General features: G+C 60.7%; 2 protein-coding genes across 3 annotated transcripts; one reads left to right on the forward strand and one right to left on the reverse strand.

The window, feature by feature from the left end:
* LOC103300885 (15 kDa protein A-like) lies at positions 1-3,983 on the reverse strand. Its single transcript, XM_008157811.3, has 4 exons — positions 3,680-3,983; positions 2,092-2,199; positions 1,135-1,227; positions 1-690 (listed from the first exon to the last, which is right to left on the reverse strand). Exons 1-4 carry the CDS (start codon positions 3,857-3,859, stop codon positions 550-552), a joined length of 522 nt encoding a protein of 173 aa, XP_008156033.2. The 5' UTR covers positions 3,860-3,983; the 3' UTR covers positions 1-549.
* A 3,154-nt stretch (positions 3,984-7,137) lies between these two features.
* On the forward strand, positions 7,138-26,914 carry PTPN23 (protein tyrosine phosphatase non-receptor type 23). Of its 2 annotated transcripts, none has more exons than XM_008155952.3 (24): positions 7,138-7,323; positions 11,941-12,015; positions 18,512-18,639; positions 18,807-18,883; positions 19,471-19,520; positions 19,667-19,798; positions 20,033-20,113; positions 20,193-20,324; positions 20,407-20,454; positions 20,782-20,838; positions 20,951-21,009; positions 21,186-21,265; positions 21,365-21,479; positions 21,566-21,631; positions 22,015-22,160; positions 22,414-22,725; positions 22,801-22,955; positions 23,044-23,195; positions 23,285-23,464; positions 23,554-25,339; positions 25,412-25,596; positions 25,685-25,928; positions 25,999-26,112; positions 26,184-26,914. In XM_008155952.3, exons 1-24 carry the CDS (start codon positions 7,240-7,242, stop codon positions 26,661-26,663), a joined length of 4,938 nt encoding a protein of 1,645 aa, XP_008154174.2. In that variant the 5' UTR covers positions 7,138-7,239; the 3' UTR covers positions 26,664-26,914. The 2 variants fall into 2 exon arrangements, with proteins under 2 accessions (XP_008154174.2, XP_054585600.1); XM_054729625.1 differs by having other exon boundaries at positions 23,614-25,339.
* Positions 26,915-27,056: the final 142 nt, after the last annotated feature.

Below are 27,056 nucleotides of genomic sequence, written 5' to 3' on the forward strand. Positions count from 1 at the left end.
TTTATGCAGAAATGCTTTATTGAGCCTCTCCCCTGAGGATGGGCTGACCCCGTGGCAGCGCCTGCAGATGTGAAGGGACTGGGCGGTGGGGGGGGGGGGGAGCGCAGGGATGCACAGAAGGAGCTGAAGGAGCTGTCCTCCCAGGAGCACCTGGTCAAGAAACTCATTCCACCGCCCCTGCCGCCGGTGTGGTGGGTAGAGCTGTGAGCACACACGGTGCGTCTGGCCGGGGCACAGCAGGTCACGCCGGCATGGTCTGAGGTCCTGAACTCTCTGAGGAGGGAAGGACACCTGCTGGGGGCAAGCCGGGGGCTTCCTGGAGGAGGTGGCCTTGGAGCTGTGCCTTGAAGGGTGAGTGGGAGTTAGACACAGGCGGGCAGGCGTTCCAGCAGAGGGCAGCAGGTGTGCGGAAGCAGAGGCCTGTGGGGGACTATCAGCAAAGGGGATGCTGAGGGCCGATGCTGAGGGCCGCCGAGGGCGTGGGCGGGCGTGGGCGGGTGGGAAGGGGAGGTCATGGCGGGGGTGCAGGCCTCCCCTTCTTTCCCAGCCCTAGAAATTCCTCAGGAGGTTGGCGATGAGGTCGAACTTGGCTTTCTCATACAAGTCCCTGGCCACAGGGGGCAGCTGGGAGCTGTCGATCTCTGAAGCGGCTCCTTCGGGGGACGGAGCCGACCGCTTCTCCCGCAAGCCCTGCAGAGGGGCGCTGTGGTCACTCACCGCCCTCACGACCGTCACCCCCTTCCCGTCCCGCCTGGGTCCTTCTCTCCAGGCAGCCGCGTTAGTGATGGGGCTGGAGGTGCGCCCAGAGGGCCTGGGCTTTGGGACTCACTGTTCCCCTCACTGGCCAGGAGGCTGCACCTCTGGTTGTTTCCCCCTCAAATGTGGGGTGGAGAGGAGGGTCGGTTTCCACGGAGTCTCTTGGGGCCAGAGCAGAGCCAGTGTCCTGCCCCAGGAGGCAGGTGCCGCTCCCAGCACCCCCAGCCCAACCACTGGTCTCTCGCCTCCCCTTCTGCCAAATGACCCCCCCCATCCTCAAACCCCTCGAGAACCTGCATTGAGGACGGCTTGATCGTGATCAACCCCATTCTCCAGATGAGGAAACTGAGGCCCCATGTGCCCAAGCCAATGGCTCACCTCTTGCTGGCGCTCCGGGCCTGGGTTGCAGTCGACCATCAGGATGCGCAAAGGGCCCCGCGTGAAGGAGGCGGCCGTGCAGTCCCGCTCTTCCTGCGGGGCAGCGAGCACGGGGGCTGGAGGCGGATCCGGGCCCAGGCACCTACCCCACAGCCACCCGCCCTGTGCCTCATCCTCCCAAACCAGAGTTGTGAGCTGAGGATTACCCCAGGGCCCCAGAGAGGCCCGGCTGGGAAGGGCCCAGGCAGACCAGACACACACCCGTCAGGGTTTAGGACGTGCTTGTCAGTTTCTCCGGGAACACCATCCTCAAATGAGCCTGTTCACGTGTGCGAACAGGAAGGACCCACCCACGGTGGCTGTCTGACCCTGGGGAGGGGGTTGTGGGAGATTGGACCTAATTTTATTTTGCTTCTCCACAATTTGTTAATTTGTTATGAAAAAATGTTATTTTTCTAATTTTATACCTTGGGTACATTATGGTCCCACTTTATTCTTTTTCTGTTTAGTCATTTTTAAATTTTTATTTTAAATATATTTTTATTGATTTCAGAGAGGAAGGGAGAGGGAGAGGGATAGAAACATCACTGATGAGAGAATTATTGATTGGCTGCCTCCTGCACGCCCCCTGCTGGGGATCAAGCCCACAACCCAGGCACATGCCCTTGACTGGAATCGAACCTGGGACTCTTCAGTCTGCAGGCCGACGCCCTATCCACTGACCCACACCGGCCAGGACTATTTAGTCATTTTTAGCGCGTGTTGCTTTTATAATGAGGACTGAGTAATTTATAGTAAGAAAACACAAAAGCAATAGGGAAAACATTTCTAGAAAGGCTCCTACAGTGAAGCCTCGCGTGGCCAGGGGAGGTAGGCGGGGACAAACACAGACCCCCCCTCCCCCAGGCAGGCGGAGAGGAGAGGACCCCCTGCTCCTGCTGGGGTGGGGAGACTCACCCCACCGTCCCTGAAGGCGCACTGCTGGGGCTCTGGCTGCTGCTGCCGCTCTGAGAGGCACACGGTCTCCTTGACCCTGAACTTGACCAGCGTCTTGAAGGTGGAGTTCTGCAGAAGCAAGAGCAGCTCCTGGTCAGCCCCTCACCGGACGGAGCCGAGGCACCGAGAGGTCACAGCTGCCGGTGGAAGGGCTGAGCCCAGGTCCACACTTGGCACCACAGCCAGGGCCTCTTCAGGCAGCTGAGGGGTGGGGGGCTCTCGGAGACCGGCCACGGGAGCCACTTCCCGTCTTCTGTGAACAGGAACAAGAAATCCAGCCTTGCCTTGGTGGCGAGCTCAGTGGTTAGAGCGTGCAGGACAAACCAGTGGATGTGGCTCTCTCGCATCGACGTTTCCCTCCCTCCCTCCCTCCCTCTCTCCCTGAAAAAGCAGTGGGAAAAATATCCTCAGGTGAGGAGGAACAAAAGACAAACAAAAAGAACACCAGCCTTGGTGGGTGGGGGTGGCATGGAGGGTGTCAATGGGGGGGAAAAGACATACGTAATACTACCCTATCTAATAAAGAAGTGATATGCAAATTGACCATCAGTCCAACACAAGATGGCATGCAGGGGAGGACAGTTGGGAGGGACCAGGCCTGCAGGGGAGGGCAGTTGTGGGTGACCAGGCCTGCAGGGGAGGGCAGTTGGAGGGTGACCAGGCCTGCAGGGGAGGGCAGTTGGGAGGGACCAGGCTGGCAGGGGAGGGCAGTTAGGGGTGACCAGGTTGGCAGGGGAGGGCAGTTGGGGGGGACTAGGCCTGCAGGGGAGGGCAGTTGGAGGGGACCCAGGCCTGCAGGGGAGGGCAGTTGCAGGGGGAACCAGGCTGGCAGGGGAGGGCAGTTAGGGGTGACCAGGTTGGCAGGGGAGGGCAGTTGGGGGGGACTAGGCCTGCAGGGGAGGGCAGTTAGGGGTGACCAGGCCGGCAGGGGAAGGCAGTTAGGGGCAATCGGGCCAGCAGAGGAGCAGTTAGGCATCGATCAAGCTCGCTGGGGAGTGGTTAGGGGGTGATCAGGCTGGCAGGCAGAAGCTGTTAGGGGCAATCAGGCAGGCAGGCAGGCAAGCAGTTGGGACCCAGCAGTCCTGGATTGTGAGAGGGGTGTCCGACTGCCCGGGATTGGGCCTAAACGGGCAGTCAGACATCCCTCAAGGGGTCCCAGATTGGAAAGGGTGCAGGCTGGGCTGAGGGACACCCTCCCCATGCACGAATTTCAGGCACCGGGCCGCTAGTATGTAATACTTTAAACAATAAAAAAATATTTAAAGAAAGAATGCCAGCCTGGCACGCTCAGCTGCCTGCCAGAGAGAGGCCATGGGGCGGGAAGGGGACGCTAGAAGCCCCTGCGAGGCCCTGGGGAGACCAGGCCTTTTCCTATCTGCACTCCTTCCAGCCAGACCCAAACCTCCCGGCTAGCCCGCTGTCCGGCCAGAGATGACCGCCTTTCTTACCTCCCGGGGGAGAAACAGCATCCCATTAACAACAGCTCACGTTAACCCGGCACGTGGGGCCGTGCCAGGCTGCCTCTCCCGCCTGCCCCTCGGACACTCACCGATCTGGGCGCAGGGAGGACTTCCCGCAAGCGGGAGAGGGGCTGGCCTTGTCTCCCGGAGTTGAAGAGCTGCAGGGCCTGGGCGACAACCCTCTCCTCAAAGCCCCACTGGCGTTGGGCCACACAGGCCATCGCGGCCAAGCCTGCCGCCAGCACGAGCGCCCTCCAGGCCCCGGCCATGGCCCCTGCGTGGACCCACTGCCACTTGCTGTCCCTTTTAGGTGCTTCTTGGGGTGCCTTGCCCAAGGGCTTCTGGTGACATAAGGGGCCTCTCCCTTCCTTTGCCAAACACCACTGTTGGCCAACGTTCTGAAATACCATTGGCTAAGAAGCAAGCAGGTTTGGGCAACGGGTCAGGGCCTCAGAGTGAGGGGAGCACCCCGAGCCGGGGGCAGGAGACCTGGCGGATTTGGGGCAAGCCCCTTCCCTCCGGGCCTCTGTGTCCCCTCTTGTGCCACCAGGAGGCCGCCTCAGCTCTGACCGGCAGGACCCTGGGCTGTCTCCGCCTGGCTGTTCTGGTTTGATCCCAAACAACCTTCCAGAACACGAATTCTGTATGCGGCCGCTCCTCGGCCACGTGCACACAGACAGTCTCCTCTGCGGCTGGGCCGAGGTTACATCCACGACGTTACAGACATGTTACAAGTTGGGGTCAGCCTTTCAAAACCTGGTGCCTGACTTTGAAAAAGCCCTACGACCTGATCATCCATGGCTCACCGTCCCTCGTGGCTGTGACAGCGGCAGCCTCCCCAGGGAGACCCTCACTGTCCTCCTCCTCCTGGCTGCTCCCTGCGGACCAGGCTGGGAGGCTGGGGTAAGGGTTCCTAGCTGCTGGAATGGGCAGTATGCTTTTTCTTGTGCTTGATGTCCATTTGTTAATCTTTTTAAAAATCCTCACCCAGCTCTAGCCTGTTTGGCTCATTGGATAGAGCATTGGCCTGCAGACTGAAGGGTCCCAGGTTTGATTCCCAGTCAGGGCACTTGCCTAGGTTGTGGGCTTGATCCCCTGTAGAGGGCGTGCAGGAGGCAGTCAATTGTTCTTTCTCATCATCGATGTTTCTCTCCCTCTTCCTTCCTCTCTGAAATCAATAAAAACATATATTTTTTAAAAAAGAACTGAGCTCAGGCACAGAACTGGTAAGGGAAGCTGGGAGGTGCTGGGCTACCAGTGAGGGTTGTGCCCCCTGCCACTCTGCCCTCCATGGGGCTGTGGGGCTGGCTGGCCCCATCTGCTGAGTGGAGTCTGCTGGGAGCGAGCCTCAAGCCTCGGAGGGCGAGGGCAGGATTCCCTGTCCAGGAGGAGGTTCCTCCAAGCCCTGCCCTGCATGTGACCGACCACCTTGGGGCTGAGATTGGGGCCGGGGGCAGGTGAGGCTCTGGAGGGCATTGGAGGGTGCAGGGAGCAGGAGGTGGACATGGCAAGGGCTCCCCTTCCGGTGAGCGCTGTGGTCACAAGGCTTACTCAGCCAGCAGCACCCGCTGCGCCGGGGTCCTGCCCACGTCCCCAAGCTTCCGCGCCTCCTGAGAGCACGGTGGAAGCAAAAAGCGTTCACAGGGGCCGGCGGGCTGTGGAGAAGGAAGCCCTTGGGCAAGGGCTGCCCTGGCTGGGCCTCAGCTTACCTCTAACGGCGTGGTCAGGGCGGGCAGAGACCCAGGCCTCAGCCCTTGCCCAAGTCGGTGGGGAAAGGGGCTGTGGCACAATTGCCCATGGGGACACACACCTAGGGCTCCCAAACCAGCAGTGTGGACACAGTTACCCCACGACACCACCCAGGGACACCTGGCATCTGCGAGGCCCTTCCAGCTCCGCCAAGTTTGGGGGGGAGGAGGGGGCGGATGAAGAGGTGAACTGATTTGGCTGAATGGGTGTTTGCTGCCCCCTTGTGACGGGCGCACGCCTCCCCGTTACTTCCAAGTCTGTTTCCCCAAACTCCCAACTGTGCCCTCGGGGAAGAAACACCGTACCCTGACTCCCTTCTGAGGCCGCCTCCCTGGCCCGTCCCCACCCCTTCACCTCAGCACTCCAGGCCCCTCCCCACAGGGCCTCTCACACCAATTGCCCTTCATGTGACTAGGACCCTGTGATATGGGCTGAATTGTGCCCCCCTCCCCCACCTCTCCCAAATTCCTGTGAAGTCCAAGCCCCAGTACCTCAGAATGGGACTCTATTTGTAGATACTCTTTTTAAAAAATTCTTTATTGTTGAAAATATTATGTATGTCTCCTACCCCCGCCCCCCCAATGACCCCTTCTAGCCCGCCCCCGACCCAGGCCTTCACCACCCTATTGTCTGTGACCTGGAGAGTATTATACTAAGTGAAATAAGCCAGTCAGAGAAACATAATCTCACTCCTATGTGGAATCTCATGAACAAAATAAACTGACGAACGAGTGGATCAGGAGACATGGAAGCATGGAACAGACTGAGGAAACTCAGAGGGAAGGCAGGCAGGGAGGTGGGTGGGTGTGCATATATGCATCACCCATGTAGACAGACTCTTACAGAGGTGACTAGGTGAACTAGGTCCTGAGCTGGGCCCTCATCTGACTGGTGTCCTCACAAGAAGAGATCAGAGAAGGAAAGCCATGTGACGACGCAGGCAGATATTCATCTACCAACCACGGAGCCGGGCCTCAGGAACCCAGCTTGGTGACACCTTGACCTCAGGCGTGTGGCCTCCAGAAGGGCAAGAAAAGTATTTCCTGCTGCTTAAGGCCAGGCAGCCGGTGACACCTTGCTATGGCAGCCCTAGCCCTTAACATCCGGGGTCCCCACAGGGGTATGTCTGTGCAGCCCAACCCCAGGAGCACCGTGTGGGCTGAGGGGGTCCCATTCTATAAAAGGGGAGGGCAGCTGCTCCCACAAGCCCAGGAGGTAGGACCCATCCAGGCTCCTTCCATCCGGGAGACAGGCCAGAGTCCCCTTTTGCGCTTGCAGTCTCCTCCCACCCCACCTGGAACGCCTGCCTCTATAGGTCCTCCCTGTCTTGCAAGATCAACCAGGGCTTCCTACTCCTCCCCGGTCCCTTCCTTCCCGCCTGTTCCAGTCCACACTGACCAGCAACTGCTTAATCCCGATCTCTTGCTGACCTCATGCTCGGGCCTGGGCTCTGGGTCCTGTGGCCAAACTGCTTCCCGGGTCCCAAATCTCGCCTTTCCTTGCTCAGCAATGCTACGCTATAGTCTCCCACCCCCTAGCCGGCTCTGGTCCCGGCTGCTAGGCCTAGGTTCGGCATGCGGGTCTGTATGGCCCAGAAGAAACGAGCTTGCGCCATTACTCGCAGCTAAGGGAGGAAGACTACTACTCCCAGAAACCTTTTCGCGTCGGGCTGGAGATTCGCAAGCCGCCTTGCCCTCTTCTCAGAGGAGACTGAACTGCGCATGTGCGCAAGGCTGCGCGGGCCGGGCGGGGACTACATCTCCCAGAAGGCCGTGCGGGCTTTTTTCCTCCCGCGTGACGACCGCCTTCCGGCGCAGAGGGGCGGGGCAGTGCGCGCGGCTGAGGCAGCAGCTGGAGCGGCCGAGGGGAGCGGCCCGGTGGCCCGGGGGCCCTGTCCGCCATGGAGGCCGTGCCCCGCATGCCCATGATCTGGCTGGACCTGAAAGAGGCCGGCGACTTCCTCTTCCAGGCGGCTGTGAAGAAGGTGAGCGCTGCTCTCCCCTCCCCGCTCCTTCCGCGTCTCTCCGCCGTCGGGCCGCGCGCGACGCCCCTGCGCGCCCGTCCCCTCCTCAGGCCCCGCCGAGGGAGGCCGGGAGCGGCCCCGCTGGCTCCCTCAGCCCGGCCCAGCCTCCTTCCTCACGCGCCCGGGGCTGCACCGCGGCCTCGTCGGAACCGCAGTTTAACTTCGGTCCCGGGCCACCCACGGCGCCCGCCGGGCACACACTTCCTCGGTGTGACGCTCCGGACCCGGTCCTGCTCCGCCCTCCTCACGCCACAACCGCCCCGCGGGGAGCAGGGTGAGGCGGGGCGCCCACGGCCCTCGGCGCGCGGTCCTCCGCGACGGACGGGCGGACGCCGCGGTGCTCAGGTCCGTGTTGTCAGACGGGCCCCTGCGCGGGGGCTCTGGGCCTCGGTGCACTTGTGTCCGGTCTTCTCGGAAGAACCCTACCCGGAGCCCTCCGGACCGGACCGGACCGCGCGGTTCCATGTCCCTCGGGGGCGGGTCGCCGCTTTTCCAGCTGCCCCCAGGGGGTAACCGCGAGGCCTTCGCTCTCGATGGGTTGACTCGGTCGGAGGACGCAGGCGGGGCTGGCGCTCATGGAGGCAGGGGGCCTCCGGACCGCAAGATCGGATGTAAAAGTCGGGCTGGTGCGTGGACTGCGCCTCCAGAGCCCCGGCGACATGTGCCTTGGGAAGGGCCGCTGGTCGCCTTGAGGGTCTGCCGGAGTGAGAAGGACCAGCCGGCGGCGCATCCTCGTCATCAGCTGTGTTTACAAAAGCAGTGGCCAAGGGGAAAAAACAGTGACCCGCACGAGGCCCTGTGCCCGCACGAGGCCCTGTGCCCGCAGGAGGCCCGGGGACCCGCAGGAGGCCCCGTGGCCCAGGTGGTGCAGGGGCTTGGGAGCTGGGTGTGGCTCGGGGCTGAGCGTCGACCTAGGAACCAGGAGGTGGGGGTTCGATTCCCCGTCAGGGCACAGGCTCGGGTGGCGGACTCCATCCCCAGTGGGGGGCGTGTAGGGGGCAGCCTTCCCAGATTCTCTCTCATCGATGTTTCTCTCTCCCTCTCCCTTCCTCTTTGAAATCAATAAAAAATATATTTTAAAAAAAGAGAAAGAAAATGGGCTTGGAAGTAGTTTCCTCTCTACACCGCCCTGCGTTCGTTCAGACGCTGACAACTTGTATTCCGTCGAGCCCATCAGTTAACCTCGGACCTTTTTCCTCACTTCGAAAACCAGAAAACTCACCTAAAATTCCACGTCTTTCCCAGACTTTGGCCACTTCTCCACCTGCTCTTTCGCACACGTGCGGTTCTTTCCCTCGTCCGAACCCCTAGCTTTTCATCCTCTTCCTGGTGACAGTTGTCTGTGCTGCTCTGTGGTACCGCCCCTCCCAACCCCAACTGCAAGTGACCGGAGGCATCTCGGTGCCTTCGCCGCCTCGTGGGTCCCCTCTCCCTGGTGGGCACCCGGAGAAGGTGACTGACAGTTGGGAGGGACTTAGAGATGCTGGCTCTCACTTGACTTAAACCCAGCGGAGAGCATCTTGGCTCAGAAGCGCCTAGGACAGTGATGGGCAACCTTTTGAGCTTGGTGTGTCAAACTTTCCAAAAAACTGAGCATAACTCGGGTAGTGTGTCACTTTGAGGAAAAAACTAACTCTAAGACTCTAGTCGCAAATGTTTCATCCTCAGGAGCAGCAAATGTTTCATCCTCGGCATGCGGCCGCGTGTCATCAGAAATGGCTACGCGTGTCAGTGCTGACACGCGTGTCATAGGTTCGCCATCACTGGCCTAGGAGATGGCCTTGTTGGAAGTTAGCCTGTGGGGGCTCACACGATGGCGACACGGTCATGTGAGCAGTGGCTTCCCCGGGAGAACCTGGCCTCCGAGAGGAGTTGCTCAGGAGCCATTCAGCCTGCGGTGATATCAGCTGCTCAGGAGACAGGTTCCTGTGCATCTACTCTTTTAATTTTTAAATGTTTTTTATTGATTTCAGAGAGGAAGGGGGAGAGAGAGACAGAAGCATCAGTGATGAGAGAGAACCATGGATCAGCTGCCTCCTGCACGCCCCCAATGGGATCGAGCCCGCAACCCGGGCCTGTGCCCCTGACCGGAATCTACCCAGGGACCCTTCGGTCCGCAGGCGGACGCTCTGTCCACTGAGCAACACCGGCCACAGCTGCTCTTTTTCTTTGTTTCCTTTTCTTTGGGCGTGGGAAAGGTGCCACCATTTATTTGATAAGGTCTGGCACGTGTTTGCATGAACCCCCGAAGCCATCTGTGGGTAGGCTGCGCTTGAGCATGGCACCTCCTTCAGGGCACCCTGGCACTGTCCTGACGAGGGGACGCCCCTGCAGCCAGGGAGCTCTCCCTGACCTGGACTCCTCTCCCCAGCCTGGAGCCCCCACTCTGCCCAGGCCACTGGCACCCTGTTCTTTTCTCCCCTTGCTCTGAGCTGCAGGAATATCCACTTGGAGCTGAGGGGAAGAGTTCAGTTCAGGACAGTCGGGTAAAAATTGGTTGTGTTAAGGCAGGCGTCCTCAAACTACGGCCCGCGGGCCACATGCGGGTGTTTTTGCCGTTTTGTTTTTTTACTTCAAAATAAGATACGTGCAGTGTGCATAGGAATTTGTTCATAGTTTTTTTTAAACTATAGTCCGGCCCTCCAACGGTCTGAGGGACAGTGAACTGGCCCCCTGTTTAAAAAGTTTGAGGACCCTGTGTTAAGGTCACTACGCTGAGCCCTGATGATACAGATGGGTAAGAGGTGATACTTTTTTTCATGGCATTCGTAATCTAGTAGAGGAAATTTAAAAGTTAGATGGTGTCATCAGTGCAAGAGTAGAAGTATGTGCAGTATATAGACATACCAGACCAAGAAAGTTCCATCACCCTGAGCAACGTGACTCGGTGGTTAGAGCTTCGGCCTGTTCACGGAAGGGTCTCAGGTTTGATTCCCGATCAAGGGCATGTACCTGGGTTGCACGTTCGATCCCCGGTCCCTGTTGGGATGCGTACAGGAGACGGTCAATCAATGTGTCTCTCTCACATTGATGTTTCTCTCTCTCCCCACCCCTCCACTCTAAAAAATCAATGGAAAGCCCTGTTGGCATGGCTCAGTGGTTGAGCGTTGGTCACGATTCGATTCCCAGTCAGGGCACATGCCTGGCTTGCAGGCTCAATTCCCAATGTGGGGGGGTGCAGGAGGCAGCTGATCCATGATTCTCTCATCATTGATATTTCTATCTCTCGCTCCCTCTTCCTCTCTCTCTTTTTTTAAAAGTATATTTTATTGATTTTTTACAGAGAGGAAGGGAGAGGGATAGAGAGTTAGAAACATTGATAAGAGGGAAACATCCATCAGCTGGCTCCTGCACACTCCCTACTGGGGATGTGCTCACAACCAAGGTACATGCCCTTGACAGGAATCGAACCTGGGACCCTTCATCCGCAGGCCAGCACTATCCACTGAGCCAAACTGGTTAGCGCTTCCTTCCTCTCTGAAATAAAAAAATACATATATTGCCCTAACCAGTTTGGCTCAGTGGATAGAGCGTCGGCCTGCGGACTCAAGGTTCCCAGGTTCGGTTCCGGTCAAGGGCATGTACCTTGGTTGCGGGCACATACCCAGTGGGGAGTGTGCAGGAGGCAGCTGATCGATGTTTCTCTCTCATCGATGTTTCTGACTCTCTATCCCTCTCCCTTTCTCTCTGTAAAAAATTAATAAAAATATATTTTTAAAAATACATATATATTTTTTAAAAGAAAACATCTTTAAAAAATCTAGCCTGCTATATTTGGTCAAACATTTAATTAACTCAACCCTAATGCCTTGACAGGCAGACCAAATGATTTTGCAGGCCTTACGTGGCCCGCGGGCCGAACAGTCCCCACCCCCCATTGGTTCTGGCCATGCCTCCAGGCCGGTGGATGTGGTCACTGTCCGAGGCAGTCAGTTGAGGTGGTGGTTGGGCAGGCATGCCAGCTCCCTCTTTGGTGTGAGCCGTGACCCTCCCTCTGCCCTCTGTCTGGTCATTCCTGTCACCCAGCCTTGGGCCTTTCCTCACCGCCGGCGACACCGCAGACCACGTCTCTCGGTGGTGCCTTCCCAGCCAGGAGCGTGGGCTGCTGAAGAGGCTTTGCACTCCCACTCTTGCTTGTCACCTTTGGTCTACATTTACTGTTGGGTTAGGGTTATGGTTGGGACCCAGAGCACAGCAGGGTCCAATCCTAAAGGAGGCTTGGCTTTGTGGCCTGTTTGGGGATGCTCCTTAGGACCCCATTTCAGCCCCCTGAGTTCCCCGGCCTCCTGAGCTGGCAGAGTCCTGGGCATCATAGAGCGGCTGCAGCGTGGTGAGGACCAGCCTGGGATTCACGCAGGGCTGTCCACTTTGCTCAGAGGAGGAGGCTATGTGGCCAGCCTCTTGGTGCTGCCCTGTGATTGAGTTCCTGGTGGCCCAGGACTTGAGCTGGTGGTGGTTGTGGTGTGGATGGCTCCTGAGCCCTGACTGGTGATTGTGAGATTGGGGGGTGGGGGTGGGAGACGGAGCGGGAGCCGGGAGTCTCTATCCCTGGTTTACATTCCCCTCCTTTCTCTCCAGTTTGTCCTGAAGAACTATGGAGAGAACCCGGAAGCCTACAATGAGGAGCTGAAGAAGCTGGAGCTGCTCAGACAGGTAGGAGGATAGTATTTGTATGAGGTGTGAACGGAATTGGTTTGAAAGGACATAAAGAAACCACCTGCAACTGTGTTCTCATTTTATTTTTATTTTTGCTATTGTGTGTTCTTATTTAAATACTAGGGGCCCAATGCACGAATTCGTGCACCTTGAAAGGAACTGTGGGCCACAAGGCTGTGGTAGGCACAGGGGCGGGTCTCGGCCCATCTGTGTCCCCGCTGGGCCCCTCCTGCTGCGGCCGCCAGTCCCCTGTCTGCCGGCAGCCCCGCTCGCACCTGCTGACGGCGCAGAGCAATTGGGGCCAGCACCAGCAGTGGGTGCGAGTGGCGGATGCTGCCCCGATCGCCTCTCAGGAGCAGGGGGAGGTGGAGAAGCCCTCAGGGGTGATCAGGGCCGACAGCTGCCACTCGCACCCGCTGATGGCGCCAAGTGACCAGGCACCAGCAGCAGGTGTGAGTGGCGGCTCTGGCACCGGCTGCGGGTGTGAGTGGGGTGGGTGCAAGCGGGGCCGGCGCTATCAGTGGGTGCGAGTGGCGGCTCTGGCACCAGCAGCGGGTCCAAGCAGGGCTGAGGCTGGCAGCAGGTGTAAGCGCCAGGCGGGACCGCGGCACATGGGAGCAAAGAATTTTCAGTAACCACCAAAGGCTCACCCCAATGACAGCGGCTGGTGCCCCCACTCACCTGCCCGCCATGTTCCGCACACACCCCCTGGTGGTCAGCACACGTCATAGCAACTGGTTGTTCGGATGTTCCGATGTTCAGTCTATTTGCATATTAGCCTTTTATTATATAGTACTAGAGGCCCGGTGCATGAAATTCGTGCACGGGGGTGGGGGTCCCTCAGCTCAGCCTGCACCCTCTCCAATCTGGGACCCCTCGAGGGATGTCCGACTGCCCATTAGACACCGGGATCGGGCCTAAAAGGGCAGTTGGACAGCCCTCTCACAATCCAGGACTGCTGGCTCCCAACTGCTCGCCTGCCTGCCTTCCTGATTGCCCCTAACCAATTCTGCCTGCCAGCCTGATCACCCCCTAACCACTCCCCTGCCAGCCTGTTTGCCCCCAACTTCCCTTCTCTGCCGGCCTGGTCACCCCTAACTGCCCTCCCCTGCAGGCCTGATCACCCCCAAATGCCCACCCTTGCAGGCCTTATCCCTCCCAACTGCCCTCTCCTGCAGGCCTGGTCCCCCCAAACTGCCCTTCCCTGCAGGCCTGGGTCCTCCCCAACTGCCCTCCCCGGCTGGCCTGATTGCCCACAACTGCCCTCCCCTGCTGGCCTGGTCTCCCCCAACTGCCTTCCCCTGTGGGCCTGGTACCCTCGAAACTGCCCTCCCCTGCAGGCCTGGTTCCCCCCCAACTGCCCTCCCCTGCAGGTCTGGTCCCACCCCCCAACTGCCCTCCCCTAAAGGCCTGGGTCCCCCCCAATGGTCCTCCCCTGCAGGCTTGGTCCCCCCAAACTGCCCTCCCCTGCAAGCCTGGTTCCCCCCAACTGCCCTCCCCTGCAGGCCTGCTCTCCCCCTACTGCCCTCCTCTGCTGACCCAGTCAGCCCTAACTGCCCTCCCCTGCAGGCCTGGTGCCCCCCAACTGCCATCCCCTGCAGGCCTGGTCCCTCCCAACAGCCCCCCCCAGGCCTGGTCCCCCTGCAACTGCCCTCCCCTGAAGGCCTGGGTCCCCCCCAACTGCCCTCCCCTGCAGGTCTGGTCCCACCCCCCAACTGCCCTCCCCTAAAGGCCTGGGTCCCCCCCAATGGTCCTCCCCTGCAGGCTTGGTCCCCCCAAACTGCCCTCCCCTGCAAGCCTGGTTCCCCCCAACTGCCCTCCCCTGCAGGCCTGCTCTCCCCCTACTGCCCTCCTCTGCTGGCCCAGTCAGCCCTAACTGCCCTCCCCTGCAGGCCTGGTCCCCCCCAACTGCCATCCCCTGCAGGCCTGGTCCCTCCCAACAGCCCCCCCCAGGCCTGGTCCCCCTGCAACTGCCCTCCCCTGAAGGCCTGGGTCCCCCCCAACTGCCCTCCCCTGCAGGTCTGGTCCCCCCCCCCAACTGCTCTCCCCTGAAGGCCTGGGTTCCCCCCCAACTGTCCTCCCCTGCAGCCTTGGTTCCCCCAAACTGCCCTCCCCTGCAGGCCTGGTTGCCCCCAACTGCCCTCCCCTGAAGGCCTAGTCCCGCCCCCCTCCCCAACTGCCATCCCTTGCAGGCCTGGTTTCTCCCAACTGCCCTCCCTTGCAGGCCTGGTCCCCCCCAACTCACCTCCCCTGAAGGCCTGGTCTCCCCCTACTGCCCTCCTCTGCTGGCCCTGTCAGCCCTAACTGCCCTCCCCTGCAGGCCTGGTCCCTCCCAACTGCCATCCCCCGCAGGCCTGGTCCCCCTGCAACTGCCTTCCCCTGAAGACCTGGGTCCCCCCCAACTGTCCTGCCCTACAGGCCTGATTGCCCCCAACTGCCCTCCCTTGCAGTCTTTGTCCCTCCCAACTGCCCTCCCCTGCAGGCCTGGTTCCCCCCCCAACTGTCTTCCCCTGCAGTCCTGTGTCCCCCCTAACTGCCCTCCCCTGCAGGCCTGATCCCCTCAACTGCCCTCCCCTGCAGGCCTGGTCCCCCCCAACTGCCCTCCCATGCAGGCCTGGGTCCCCCCCAACTGCCCTCCCCTGCTGGCCTGATGGCCCCCAACTGCCCTTTTCTGCTGGCCTGGTCCCCCCAACTGCCCTCCCCTACAGGCCTTGGTCCCCCCCAACTGCCCTCCCCTGCAGGCCTGGTCCCCCCCTAAATCCCCTCCCTTCAGGCCTGGCTGCCTCCAACTGCCATCCCCTACAGGCCTGGTTTCTCCAAACTGCCCTCCCTTGCAGGTCTGGTCCCCCCCCAACAACCCCCCTGCAGGCCTGGTTGCCCCCAAATGCCCTCCCCTGCAGGCCTGGTTGCCCCGCAACTCACCTCCCCTGAAGGCCTGGTCTCCCCCTACTGCCCTCCTCTGCTGGCCCGGTCAGCCCTAACTGCCCTTTTCTGCAGGCCTGGTCCCCCCCAACTGCCCTCCCCTGCAGGCCTGATCCCCTCAACTGCCCTCCCCTGCAGGCCTGGTTCCCCCCCAACTGCCCTCCCATGCAGGCCTGGGTCCCCCCCAACTGCCCTCCCCTGCTGGCCTGATGGCCCCCAACTGCCCTTTTCTGCTGGCCTGGTCCCCCCAACTGCCCTCCCCTACAGGCCTTGGTCCCCCCCAACTGCCCTCCCCTGCAGGCCTGGTCCCCCCCTAAATCCCCTCCCTTCAGGCCTGGCTGCCTCCAACTGCCATCCCCTACAGGCCTGGTTTCTCCCAACTTCCCTCCCTTGCTGGCCTGGTCGTCCCCAACTGCTCTCCCCTGAAGGCCTGGTCCCGCCCCCCCTCCCAACTGCCATCCCCTGCAGGCCTGGTTTCTCCCAACTGCCCTCCCTTGCAGGCCTGGTCCCCCCCAACAACCCCCCTGCAGGCCTGGTTGCCCCCAAATGCCCTCCCCTGCAGGCCTGGTTGCCCCGCAACTCACCTCCCCTGCAGGCCTGGTCTCCCCCTACTGCCCTCCTCTGCTGGCCCGGTCAGCCCTAACTGCCCTTTTCTGCAGGCCTGGTCCCCCCCAACACCCCCCCCCAGGCCTGGTCCCCCTGCAGCTGCCCTTCCCTGAAGTCCTGGGTCCCCCCGCAACTGTCCTCCCCGTCAGGCTTGGTCCCCCCAAACTTCCCTCCCCTGTTGGCCTGATTGCCCACAACTGCCCTTTCCTGCAGGCCTGGTCCCCCCAACTGCCCTCCCTTGCTGGCCTGGTCTTCCCCAACTGCCCACAACTGCCCTCTTCTGCCAACCATCTTGTGGCGGCCATCTTGTGTCCACATGGGGGCAGCCATCTTTGACCACATGGGGGCGGACATCTTGTGTCTTAGAGTGACAGTCAATTTGCATATTACTCTTTTATTAGATAGGATAAATCTATGTATATAAAAGGCTAATACGCTAAGTGTCCATCGGACCGGTCACTATGAAGCACACTGACCACCAGGGGGCAGACGCTCAATGCAGGAGCTGCCGTGACGCACACTGGCCATTTACAGAGAATTGGCACCACGGATCTGGCGCTCACAAAGCAACACTAGGCTTCTCCCAAGGGGGACACAGGCCCCACCACCACCCCAGAGCGACAGCCCACCAAATCGCAGCTGATGCTGCCGAGACCCCATGGTGCAAAATGTGGCCCACAGCCCAGTCCAGCCCAGCCTGGAAACGTTGCTATGGGCGCCGGGTAATGATGTCACATAGCAAAGCCCGGCTTCCTCTTCCTAGCAACTAGCCTCCTTGGAGTTTTTTCAGTCTGGGAACATGACTTGCTTTACAGCCAGGTGGAAACATTTTACACTTTTACACCAAATGTCTGTGAAGTGTTTTCCCAGGCCCCATCTCATTTGATCCTCACAGAAGTCCTGGAGTGGGTAGATAGGAGACTCGGTAGAATCCTATTTTCTTTTCCTTAGCTGGAAAATGGAGATTTAGAAAGCTTAGAAACTTGACCTGACTGAAAAGAAGTAAGAAATGGTGGACCTTGAAAGTGACTTCAGGTTTTCTCACTGCGCAGATTATAGTTAAACCAGCCAGGGCGAGGAGTCTGTTTTATGTCAGTACCAAACTGTTTTGATAACTGTAACCTTGTAGTGTAGTTTGAGATCAGGTAGCATGCTATCTCCAACTTGGTTCTTTCTCAGGATTTTTCTGGTTATTTTGTGGGTCTTTTGTGGTTCCATATAAATTTTGGGATTATTCTAGTTCTGTGAAAAATGTCATTGGTATTTTGATAGGGATTGCATTGAACTGTAGATTGCTTTGGGTAGTATGGTCATTTTAACTATGTTAATTCTTCCTTTTATAATAACTTATAGTCTTCCATTTGTTTGTGTCTTCTTTAGTTTTTCTCTTTAGTGTCTTACAGTTTTCTGAATACAGGTCTTTAAATTTATTCCTAGGTATTTTATTCTTTTTGATGCAGTTGTACATGGGATTGTTGTCTTAATTTTTCTTTCTCATAGTTTGTTGTTGGTGTATAAAATTCAACTGATTTCTGAATATCAATTTTGTACCCTATACTTTACCTAGTTCATTTATTAGTTCTAATAGTGTTGTGTGTGGGGGTTTTTTTTGTGTGTGTGTGGAATCTTTAGGGTTCTCTATAGTATCATGTCATCTGCAAATAATGACAATTTTACCTTTTTCTTTTTCAGTTTGGATGCTTTTTATTTCTCTGTCTGATTGTTCTGACGTAGACTTCCAAGACTGTGCTCCAGAGTGCAGAGTCCTGGAGGAGTTCTAGCCAGTGGGCCCCTCAGTTCTGGGACCTGCGTGGGGTCCGGTCCTCGCACACAGGCGTGAGGGGATGCACAGCGGGCCCCTCCCCTGTGTGCAGCTGCATCTCAGAGGGTTTACTGTCTGCTCTGCTGTTTGTTTGAGCAGAGGGGTCATTTGCTTTATTTTTCTTCTGGAAATAGGAATATCTTTATTGCTTATTATAAAAAATTGAAAATGTTCTCTATAAATACATAAAGAATTAAATATATCTTTATGTATATCTGTGTGTATAGAATAAGAAAAATTAAACCCTATTGCTCAGGGACAGTCAGGTAACATTTTCATATGTAACCGTATAGATTTTTATCTTTGTCTATATAATGTAGTTGGATATCAGTGTCTCCATGCTGTTTCATAAATGAAATCATACCACTCATCTGTTATGTACGTTTCCCCCCCAGTGATACAGATGTTCAGGAAATTTTAACATATCTTCAGTTTTTCTGGGTGAGGAGCATTCTCTTGTGTGGGTAGCCTTGACATAACTTACTTAAAGAATTCTCTCTTTTTCCCTCCATCTACCCAAACAGCTGCTTTATATTTTTCTGTTACAGTTTACATTCAATATTTTGTATTAGTTTCAGGTATACAGCATAATGGTTTGATAATCATATGCTTTATAAAGTATTCCCAGTACCCGTCTGACACTACTAACATATACATAGTTATTGCAGTCTTACTGACTATATCCCTTATGCTGTACTTTAGCCCCCCCCGCTCCCCGCAGCCATCAGTCTTGCTCTGTGTCTGTGTGTCTGTTCCGTCTTATTAAGCAGCCTCTTTAATGGGCGTGTTGGCGTGCTCACTGTTTGGCCGTTAACAGTGCTGGCCCAGCGGTCCCAGCGTGCTCACTGAAGCAGTGGCTCTTCGGGATGTCTGTGTTTCCAGGTGCAGAGCTGTGGCTCACATTCTGAGTACATCAGACTGTTGATGCAGGTTGTAAACTGCCTTCCAGACGGTGGGGCTGATTCTGCCACCACTCTGGCCGGCGGGACGGTGTGTGGGTGGATGACGTGGACGCAGCAGTGGGCTTTCCTGGCCCTGGATGGGCCGCGTCCAGCTCTGACATTTCCTGGGCGTCTGGGCGTAGGCGCCCGGCCTGTCCTCTGCCCGAGTGACGGCAGGCCTGCCTCTCCCCTCCGCCCCCAGAACGCCGTCCGGGTCCCACGGGACTTTGAGGGCTGCAGCGTCCTCCGCAAGTACCTGGGCCAGCTCCACTACCTGCAGAGCCGGGTGCCCATGGGCGCGGGCCAGGAGGCCGCCGTTGCTGTCACCTGGTGAGAGCTGACGGCCCGTCCGGGTGCTGGGGTGCCCCTCCTCCCTTCTCCTGTTGCAGAGGGTGGGGCGCAGCTGGATGTGGTGTCTCCAGGGCCTCCCTCAAACCCTGCGTGGGGGTGGCTGGGCCCTCACCTGCCCTCAGGATGACCAGGTGCCATGTCTGCAGGACCGAGATCTTCTCAGGCAAGTCTGTGGCGCACGAGGACATCCAGTACGAGCAGGCCTGCATCCTCTACAACCTGGGTGAGCTGCCTCCCGCCCCGCAGCAGGCGACGGGCAGTGGGCTGATGTAGGGAAGACCCCTGTATTCGGACCCCTCCACTGCCTCCCACATCTCTGCCAGCGCCTCTTTCTGGGCCACAGGGAGCCACCTGCTGGGGGCGTGTATGGGGCCGCTGCCACAGGGGGCTCCGCTGGGAGGGATGGCCGCAATGGCCTCTGACTGGACAGCTCCCGACCCCTCTTTGACTTTGGGCTGCTTCAGGCAGAAGGCAAACAAGGTTCGGCTCAGCCGGCTCTGCTCTCAACCTGATGACTCAGCCCCAGCTGGGCTCCAGGGAGAAGCTTCCAGACTGGACTTCTAGGCTAGTGTCTGCACAGGAACCCCTCCTTCGTCCACCTGCACCCCCGCGTGGTGCAGAGCAGGAGACTGGGAGGCTTGGCCAGACGCCTGAGTTTCCCCATTTGCTCAGCTTTGATATCCATGGACCAACTGCCCCAGTTCAGACCCCGTTTTCCTGATCATGGGCGACAACACTGTGCCCTTTGCCTTACTGTTAACAGGTGTGGGGAGCACCCCCAGACTGACACTGTGCCCTCTGCCTCCCCAGGTGCACTGCACTCCATGCTGGGAGCCATGGACAAGCGGGTGTCTGAAGAGGTGAGCAGAGGAGGGGAGGGGCGGGGCAGTGGACGGGACATCGGATGTAACAGGGAGGGCTGCTGCGCGTCCTCAGATCCCGAGTTGGGCTGAATCCTGTCCCGGATCTGGTGCTGCCCCGGCCACCCTCCTTCTCTCCCTCCCAGGGCATGAAGGTCTCCTGTACGCACTTCCAGTGTGCAGCAGGCGCCTTTGCCTACCTGCGGGAGCACTTCCCCCACGCCTACAGCGTCGACATGAGCCGCCAGATCCTCACTCTCAATGTCAACCTCATGCTGGTAAGGAGGCGCCCTGGTGGGAACGGAGTTGAGTCCAGGGAGGGGACACTTAGGGCTGGACCCTAGACAGGCCCAGCAGAGGGCAGTGCAGGGCCTTGGCTCTGGTCTGCGAGCTCCGGTGGGTCAGGAGCAGGCTGGGAGCTGGAGGAGAGGGTGTGGAGAGTCCCTGTGGTCTGCCCGCTGGAAGGGCAAGGCCTCGGTGAACCAGGGAGTGGACCTGACTGGTTGCCCCAGGGCCAGGCTCAGGAGTGCCTTCTGGAGAAGTCAATGCTGGACAACAGGAAGAGCTTCCTGGTGGCCCGCATCAGCGCCCAGGTAGGGATGGGGAGATGTGCTCAGGGCAGGCCTTTGGTGCTCTGCCGACGCCCCCCTGACGGCCCCATCGGGCCCCCAGGTGGTGGATTACTACAAGGAGGCCTGCCGGGCCTTGGAGAACCCTGACACCGCCTCGCTGCTGGGCCGGATCCAGAAGGACTGGAAGAAGCTGGTGCAGATGAAGATCTACTACTTTGCGGCTGTGGCTCATGTGAGGGCACCGCGCCTCTGGCTCTGGGCTGGGCTGAGTGCCCCAGCCTGGGAACTAAGTAGCGATGTCTCTTTTCTCCCAGCTGCACATGGGGAAGCAGGCTGAGGAGCAGCAGAAGTTCGGGGAGCAGGTGAGTGAGTTGTGAGGACAGCACTCAGGACTGGTTCCAGCCTTGTTAGTGAGAAGCCAGTGGGTCCCTTCCCTACAGAACAGGGGAGGTGGTCTTCTCTCAGCCTCGCACCTCCTCATCCCTGCTGCAGCCTGGGGTGTCCCCTCTGTGCAGCCCTCATCCCTGGGAGCCGAGGAGGCACAGGAGACTCCCCCAGAGGGGCTGGCTGGCACCCAGCTATCTTGCCTTCTAGTGGGTCATGTGATGGCCAGGCAGAGCCCGTTGGGGGCAGAAGGAGGAGACTCCAAGCAGGGAAGGACCTACAGGCTCTGCCCGCTGTCCCCACAGGTCGCATACTTCCAGAGTGCCCTGGACAAGCTCAGTGAAGCCATCAAGTTGGCCAAGGTAAAGCTGAGAAAGGGCCTGCTGCCCCGAGCCCCAAGGAGAGGAGCAGGCCTGCGGGCTGGGGGTGCTGGCACGGCCCTAGGTGATGCTGAGCCCCATCCCTACCCTCCAGGGCCAGCCTGACACTGTGCAGGATGCACTTCGCTTTGCTATGGACGTCATTGGAGGAAAGTGAGTCTGTGGGGCCGGGGGTGGCCCTGGTCCTTCTCACGAGGAAGGGTCTTGGCCCTCTGCCTGCACCCTTGGGAGGGAGCCACCAGCTCCAGAGAGCAGTGGCCCCATGGAGGTCAGCTCCTGGGCCCCTGCTGCTCGTCCAAGACTCCCCCCTCCCTTCCCTGGACCCCCAGGTACAATTCTGCCAAGAAGGACAATGACTTCATCTACCACGAGGCTGTCCCAGCCCTGGACACCCTTCAGCCTGTGAAAGGTCTGACGCTGGGGGAGGCTGGGGGTCAGGGCGGAGGTACAGGGGCATACAACAGACGTGAGGTCTGCATGGGCCTGGTCTCCACAACGTCTCTCCCAGGTGCCCCCTTGGTGAAGCCCTTGCCAGTGAACCCCACAGACCCAGCTGTCACAGGCCCTGACATCTTCGCCAAGCTGGTTCCGATGGCTGCCCATGAAGCCTCGTCACTGTACAGGTGTGTGTGGGGGGTGCCCTCGGCACTGGGGGGAGTGGGATGTCTCAAGAGACAGGCTTCCAGCCACTGCTCTGTCACTTCTGCAGTGAGGAGAAGGCCAAGCTGCTTCGAGAGATAATGGCCAAGATTGAGGACAAGAATGAGGTCCTGGAGTAAGTATGGGGCTGGCTGGAGGCATGGGGGTCACCCCAGACCTCGGTGGGTCCCTGGTGCTGCCTGCAACAGGGGAAGTAGTAGCGAGATGCTCCCCGCTCTGCCTCCCCCCTCACAAGGTCTTATTTACTAGACTTATCGTCTAGGTGAGAGCCCAAGTCTTGGGGGGGGTGTCCATTCTGTCCCAGTGCTGTCCGCAGTGCGGTGGGCATGCCCTGGGGGCCAGGCCAGGCCTCGGGGTGGGGCCAGGGTGCTGGTCTGCTCTCTGCTAGGGCCTCAGACCTATCTTCAGTTGTGGGGGAGACTCACCCTAGTGCACTCCCTGTACATGTGAGGACTTGGGTCAGCACCCATCACCCACCTGGTCCTGGTGTCCCCACAGCCAGTTCATGGATTCAATGCAGCTGGATCCCGAGACCGTGGACAACCTGGACACGTACAACCACATCCCGCCCCAGCTCATGGAGAAGTGTGCAGCGCTCAGCGTCCGGCCCGACACTGTCCGGAACCTCGTCCAGTCCATGCAAGGTGGGAGGGGGGGCAGGTGAAGGGGGATGTCATCTCCTGCGGCCTTTCCCCTGCCCCCCAGGATGGAGGTCGCACCTCTCCCAGCACCTGGCACAAATACCCTCCCCCACCTGCACCTGGGTGCTTGCTCGGCACGCATCGGGCTGCACACAAGCCTTGACTGAGGGTAGCGCTGTCTCCTGGGGCACAGGCCCAGGTGGGTGCCTGGTCTGCCTGCCTCAGAAGCTGTCCCCCTCCCCATGCACACCCTCAGTGCTGTCAGGTGTGTTCACGGACGTGGAGGCCTCACTGAAGGACATCAAGGACCTGCTGGAGGAGGATGAGCTGCTAGACCAGAAGTTGCAGGAGGCAGTGGGCCAGGCAGGGGCCAGCGTGGCCGTTTCCAAGGCGGAGCTGGCAGAGGTGAGGCGAGAATGGGCCAAGTACAAGGAGGTCCACGAAAAGGCCTCCTTCACCAACAGTGAGCTGCACCGTGCCATGAACTTGCACGTGGGCAACCTCCGCCTGCTCAGTGGGCCACTGGACCAGGTCCGGGCTGCCCTGCCCACACCAGCCCTCACCCCAGGTGAGCACCCCCATCCTGGGCCGTGGCGGAGACAGCTGGGGCGTCTCTGGCCTCACTGACCCCTGCTGCCCCCAGAGGACCAGGCCGTGCTGCAGAACCTGAAGCGCATCCTGGCCAAGGTGCAGGAGATGCGGGACCAGCGCGTGTCTCTGGAGCAGCAGCTGCGCGAGCTGATCCAGAAGGACGACATCACCGCCTCGCTGGTGACCACGGACCACTCCGAGATGAAGGTGCGGGAGCCGGTGGCGGGCCCTGGCTTTGGGCTCCACCCTGAGGTGGCAAAGCCCTGAGTGTCTGTCCTCACCCCAACACCCTCAGAAGCTGTTCGAGGAGCAGCTGAAGAAGTACGACCAGCTGAGGGTGTACCTGGAGCAGAACCTGGCTGCCCAGGACAACGTCCTCCGCGCGCTGACGGAGGCCAACGTGCAGTACGCGGCTGTGCGCCGGGCGCTCGGCGAGCTGGACCAGAAGTCAGTGCCTGGCCTTGCGCTCCTGCCCAGAGCCCCGCCCTGAGTGTGGCTCCAGCTGCTCACCTCCCGCCGGCCCCTCTGCCCGCCAGGTGGAAGTCCACGCTGCAGACCCTGGTGGCCTCCTACGAAGCCTACGAGGACCTGATGAAGAAGTCCCAGGAGGGCAAGGACTTCTACGCGGACCTCGAGAGCAAGGTGGCAGCCCTCCTGGAGCGGGCCCAGTCCGCCTGCCAGGCCCGCGAGGCTGCCCGCCAGCAGCTCCTGGACAGGTAGGTGTGGCCCCGGGACCACAGGGCGCCGCAGCCCAGTCCCTGGCTGGGCTGAGAGGGCTGGTTCCCCTTGTTGCCTCGTCCCACAGGGAGCTGAAGAAGAAGCCACCCCCACGGCCCACAGCCCCCAAGCCCCTGCTGCCCCGCAGGGAGGAGGGCGAGGCTGGCGAGATGGGAGACCTGCCCGAGGAGCTGCGCAGCTTGCCCGACGCCTTCCTGGGAGCTGCCGCCGCGCTCCGCTTTGCTCCGGGCCCCTTCCCCGGCTCGGCGGGCCCAGGACCCCACTATCTCTCAGGCCCTTTGCCCCCAGGCAGCTACTCAGGCCCCACCCAGGTGATGCAGCCCAGGGGCCCCCAGGCCCCAGGGCCCCCTGCGATGGCCATGGCACCTGGACCCACGATCTATGCGGCGCCTGTCTACACCCCAGAGCTGGGCCTCGTGCCCCGCTCCTCCCCTCAGCACGGTGTGGTGGGCACCCCCTATGGGGCCGTAGGCCCACACCCCCCAGCTGCCACCCTGCCCTCTGCCCCCCCTCCCCAGTTCTCGGGCCCCGAGTTGGCTATGGGGGTCCGCCCAGCCACCACCACAGTAGATAGTGTCCAGGCGCCCATCTCCAGCCACACAGCACCCCGGCCAAGCCCCACCCCTGCTCCTCCCCAACCCTGCTTCCCAGTGCCCCCACCCCAGCCACTGTCGATGCCCTACACCTATCCTCTGGGGCCTAAGCAGCCCCTCACAGCACCCCCAGCCCAGCACCACTTTCCTCCTGCGATCCCCACAGGGTTCCCAGCCCCGAGGATAGGGCCCCAGCCCCAGCTTCATCCCACACGGGCGGCATTTGGGCCCCAGCCCCCCCAGCAGCCCCCCCAGCAGCTCCCCCAGCAGCCCCCCCAGCAGCTCCCCCAGCAGCCCCTGCCCTTCCAGCATCCCCACCTCTTCCCATCCCAGGCTCCAGGGCTCATGACTCCCCCACCCCCCTACCCCTTCGCCCCTCAGCCTGGTGTCCTGGGGCAGCCACCACCACCTCTACACTCCCAGCTCTACCCAGGCCCCTCTCAGGACCCCCTGCCCCCTCACTCGGGGGCTCTGCCTTTCTCCAGCCCTGGGCCCCCTCAGCCTCCCCATCCCACCCTGGCCTATGGTCCTGCCCCTTCCCCCCGGCCCCTGGGCCCCCAGGCAGCCCCTCTCTCCATTCAAGGCCCCTCACCTGCCAGCCAAGCCACCCCTAGTCCCCACCTGGTGCCTTCACCTGCCCCTTCACCAGGGCCTGGCCCAGCACCTCCTCGGCCCCCTGCGGCAGAACCACCCCCATGCCTGCGCCGGGGCACTGCGGCCGCAGACCTGCTCTCCTCCAGCCCCGAGAGCCAGCATGGTGGCACCCAGCCTCCCGGGGGTGGGCAGCCCCTGCTGCAGCCGACTAAGGTGGACGCAGCCGAGGGCCGGCGGCCACAGGCCCTGCGGCTGATTGAGCGGGACCCCTACGAGCGTCCTGAGAGGCTGCAGCAGTTGCAGCAAGAGCTGGAGGCCTTTCGGGGCCAGCTGGGCGATGCTGGGGCCCTGGACGCCGTGTGGCGGGAGCTCCAGGACGCGCAGGAACACGATGCCCGCGGCCGCTCCATCGCCATTGCCCGCTGCTACTCGCTGAAGAACCGGCACCAGGACGTCATGCCCTATGACAGCAACCGCGTGGTGCTGCGCTCGGGCAAGGACGACTACATCAACGCCAGCCGCGTGGAGGGGCTCTCCCCGTACTGCCCGCCCCTGGTGGCCACCCAGGCCCCGTTGCCTGGCACAGCGGCCGACTTCTGGCTCATGGTGCATGAGCAGAAAGTGTCGGTCATTGTCATGCTGGTGTCTGAGGCGGAGATGGAGAAGGTGAGGAGAGGTGGGTGGGTGCCCAGCAGGGATCCTGGAAAAGCATCGCTAACCGCCCTCTTTGCCCCTCAGCAAAAGGTGGCACGCTACTTCCCCACCGAGAGAGGCCAGCCCATGGTGCACGGAGCCCTGAGCCTGGCGCTGAGCAGCGTCCGCACCACCGAGACCCACGTGGAACGGGTGCTGAGCCTGCAGTTCCGTGACCAGAGCCTCAAGCGTTCACTCGTGCACCTCCACTTCCCCACCTGGCCCGAGCTGTGCGTCTGCCGCCTGGGTGGGTGGGAGCGTGGGAGGGTGGCGAGGCCTCGGTCAGGTGTGACTAGGCCCCCGCCCCTCCCCCCGCAGAGGCCTGCCCGACAGCCCCAGCAACCTGCTGCGCTTCATCCAGGAGGTGCACGCGCATTACCTGCACCAGCGACCCCTGCACACGCCCGTCGTCGTGCACTGCAGCTCCGGGGTGGGCCGCACGGGAGCCTTTGCGCTGCTCTACGCGGCTGTGCAGGAGGTGGAGGCGGGGAACGGGCTCCCCGCGCTGCCCCAGCTGGTGCGGCGCATGCGGCAGCAGAGGAAGCACATGCTGCAGGAGAAGGTGAGGTCCGGGCGCGGGACCGGCTCCGCCCTGAGGGACGGCCCCACTGACCAGGCCTGTGCCCCTGCAGCTGCACCTCCGGTTCTGCCACGAGGCGGTGGTGAGACACGTGGAGCAGGTCCTGCAGCGCCACGGCGTGCCCCCGCCCTGCAGGCCCTTGCCTGGCACAGGCGTCAGCCAGAAGGTGAGCAGGAACGCCTGCTGGGACAGGGACAGTGCAGCCTGTGGCCCGTCCTCACCCGCCTCTCCTTTCAGAACCACCTCCCTCAGGACTCCCAGGACCTGGTCCTCGGAGGCGACGTGCCCATCAGCTCCATCCAGGCCACCATCGCCAAGCTCAGCATCCGGCCTCCTGGGGGCCTGGATTCCCCGGTTGCCTGCCTGTCGGGCCCCGTGGAGCCCCCAGGCCTGCTGCCAGCCAGTCTTCCAGAGTCCACCCAGCTCCCCTCCTCCTCGCCGCCCCCCCTCTCTTCACCCCTGACCGAGACACCCCAGCCCGAGGAGGAACAGCCCATTCCTGAGGTCCCCAGCCTGGGGCCCCCCTCCTCCTCCCTGGAGCTGCTGGCCTCCCTCACCCCTGAGGCCTTCTCCCTGGACAGCTCTTTGCGGGGAAAGCAGCGGATGAGCAAGCAGAACTTCCTGCACGCCCACAACGGGCAGGGGCTACGGGCTGCCCAGCCCACCGACGACCCCCTCAGCCTTCTGGACCCACTCTGGACGCTCAACAAGACCTGAGCAGGCTCCGCCGCCCGGTTCTCACACTACATGGTCTCGCCTGCCGCCTGCCCGCCCATGCCCAGCAGGGCCTCCCGAGGTGGCCCGGTCTCTTCCTCCTGTTCTTGCTGCCTTCAGCCCTTCCTGGTCTAGCCCGCACCCCTGTGGGGTGCAGACGTGTCGCAGGCCTTAGGCCTTGAGGCAGGTCCTGCTACTGTGTAGGACCTGATTTTTTCCAGCTCTTTGCTACTTAATAAACCAGTGTCTGCCCATTGCTGGCACCGTTCGTGGCCTTGGGTGGGTGTGGTGGGTGAGCTGGGGGCCACCTCGGAAGAGCTACGGAGGCCCCCCCCACCGCCGTGACTGTCCCCTCTGCTCCTTGTATGGCTCCTGCCTGGAGCCGCTGAGCTAAGG

The sequence above is a fragment of the Eptesicus fuscus genome, chromosome 18 (assembly GCF_027574615.1).
Source record: "Eptesicus fuscus isolate TK198812 chromosome 18, DD_ASM_mEF_20220401, whole genome shotgun sequence".
Lineage (NCBI taxonomy): Eukaryota > Metazoa > Chordata > Mammalia > Chiroptera > Vespertilionidae > Eptesicus > Eptesicus fuscus.

Excerpts from the sequence above, each read along its gene's own strand:
- LOC103300885 (XM_008157811.3), bottom strand. The coding sequence starts at position 3,859 with ATGGCCGGGGCCTGGAGGGCGCTCGTGCTGGCGGCAGGCTTGGCCGCG. Across the intron at positions 2,200-3,679 it reads TCCTCCCTGCGCCCAGATCG|AACTCCACCTTCAAGACGCT; the intron begins GTGAGTGTCCGA and ends TTGCTTCTGCAG. Across the intron at positions 1,228-2,091 it reads GCGCCTTCAGGGACGGTGGG|GAAGAGCGGGACTGCACGGC; the intron begins GTGAGTCTCCCC and ends GCTGCCCCGCAG.
- PTPN23 (XM_008155952.3), top strand. The coding sequence starts at position 7,240 with ATGGAGGCCGTGCCCCGCATGCCCATGATCTGGCTGGACCTGAAAGAG. Across the intron at positions 20,455-20,781 it reads AGCAGAAGTTCGGGGAGCAG|GTCGCATACTTCCAGAGTGC; the intron begins GTGAGTGAGTTG and ends CTGTCCCCACAG. Across the intron at positions 25,340-25,411 it reads CTGAGGCGGAGATGGAGAAG|CAAAAGGTGGCACGCTACTT; the intron begins GTGAGGAGAGGT and ends TTTGCCCCTCAG.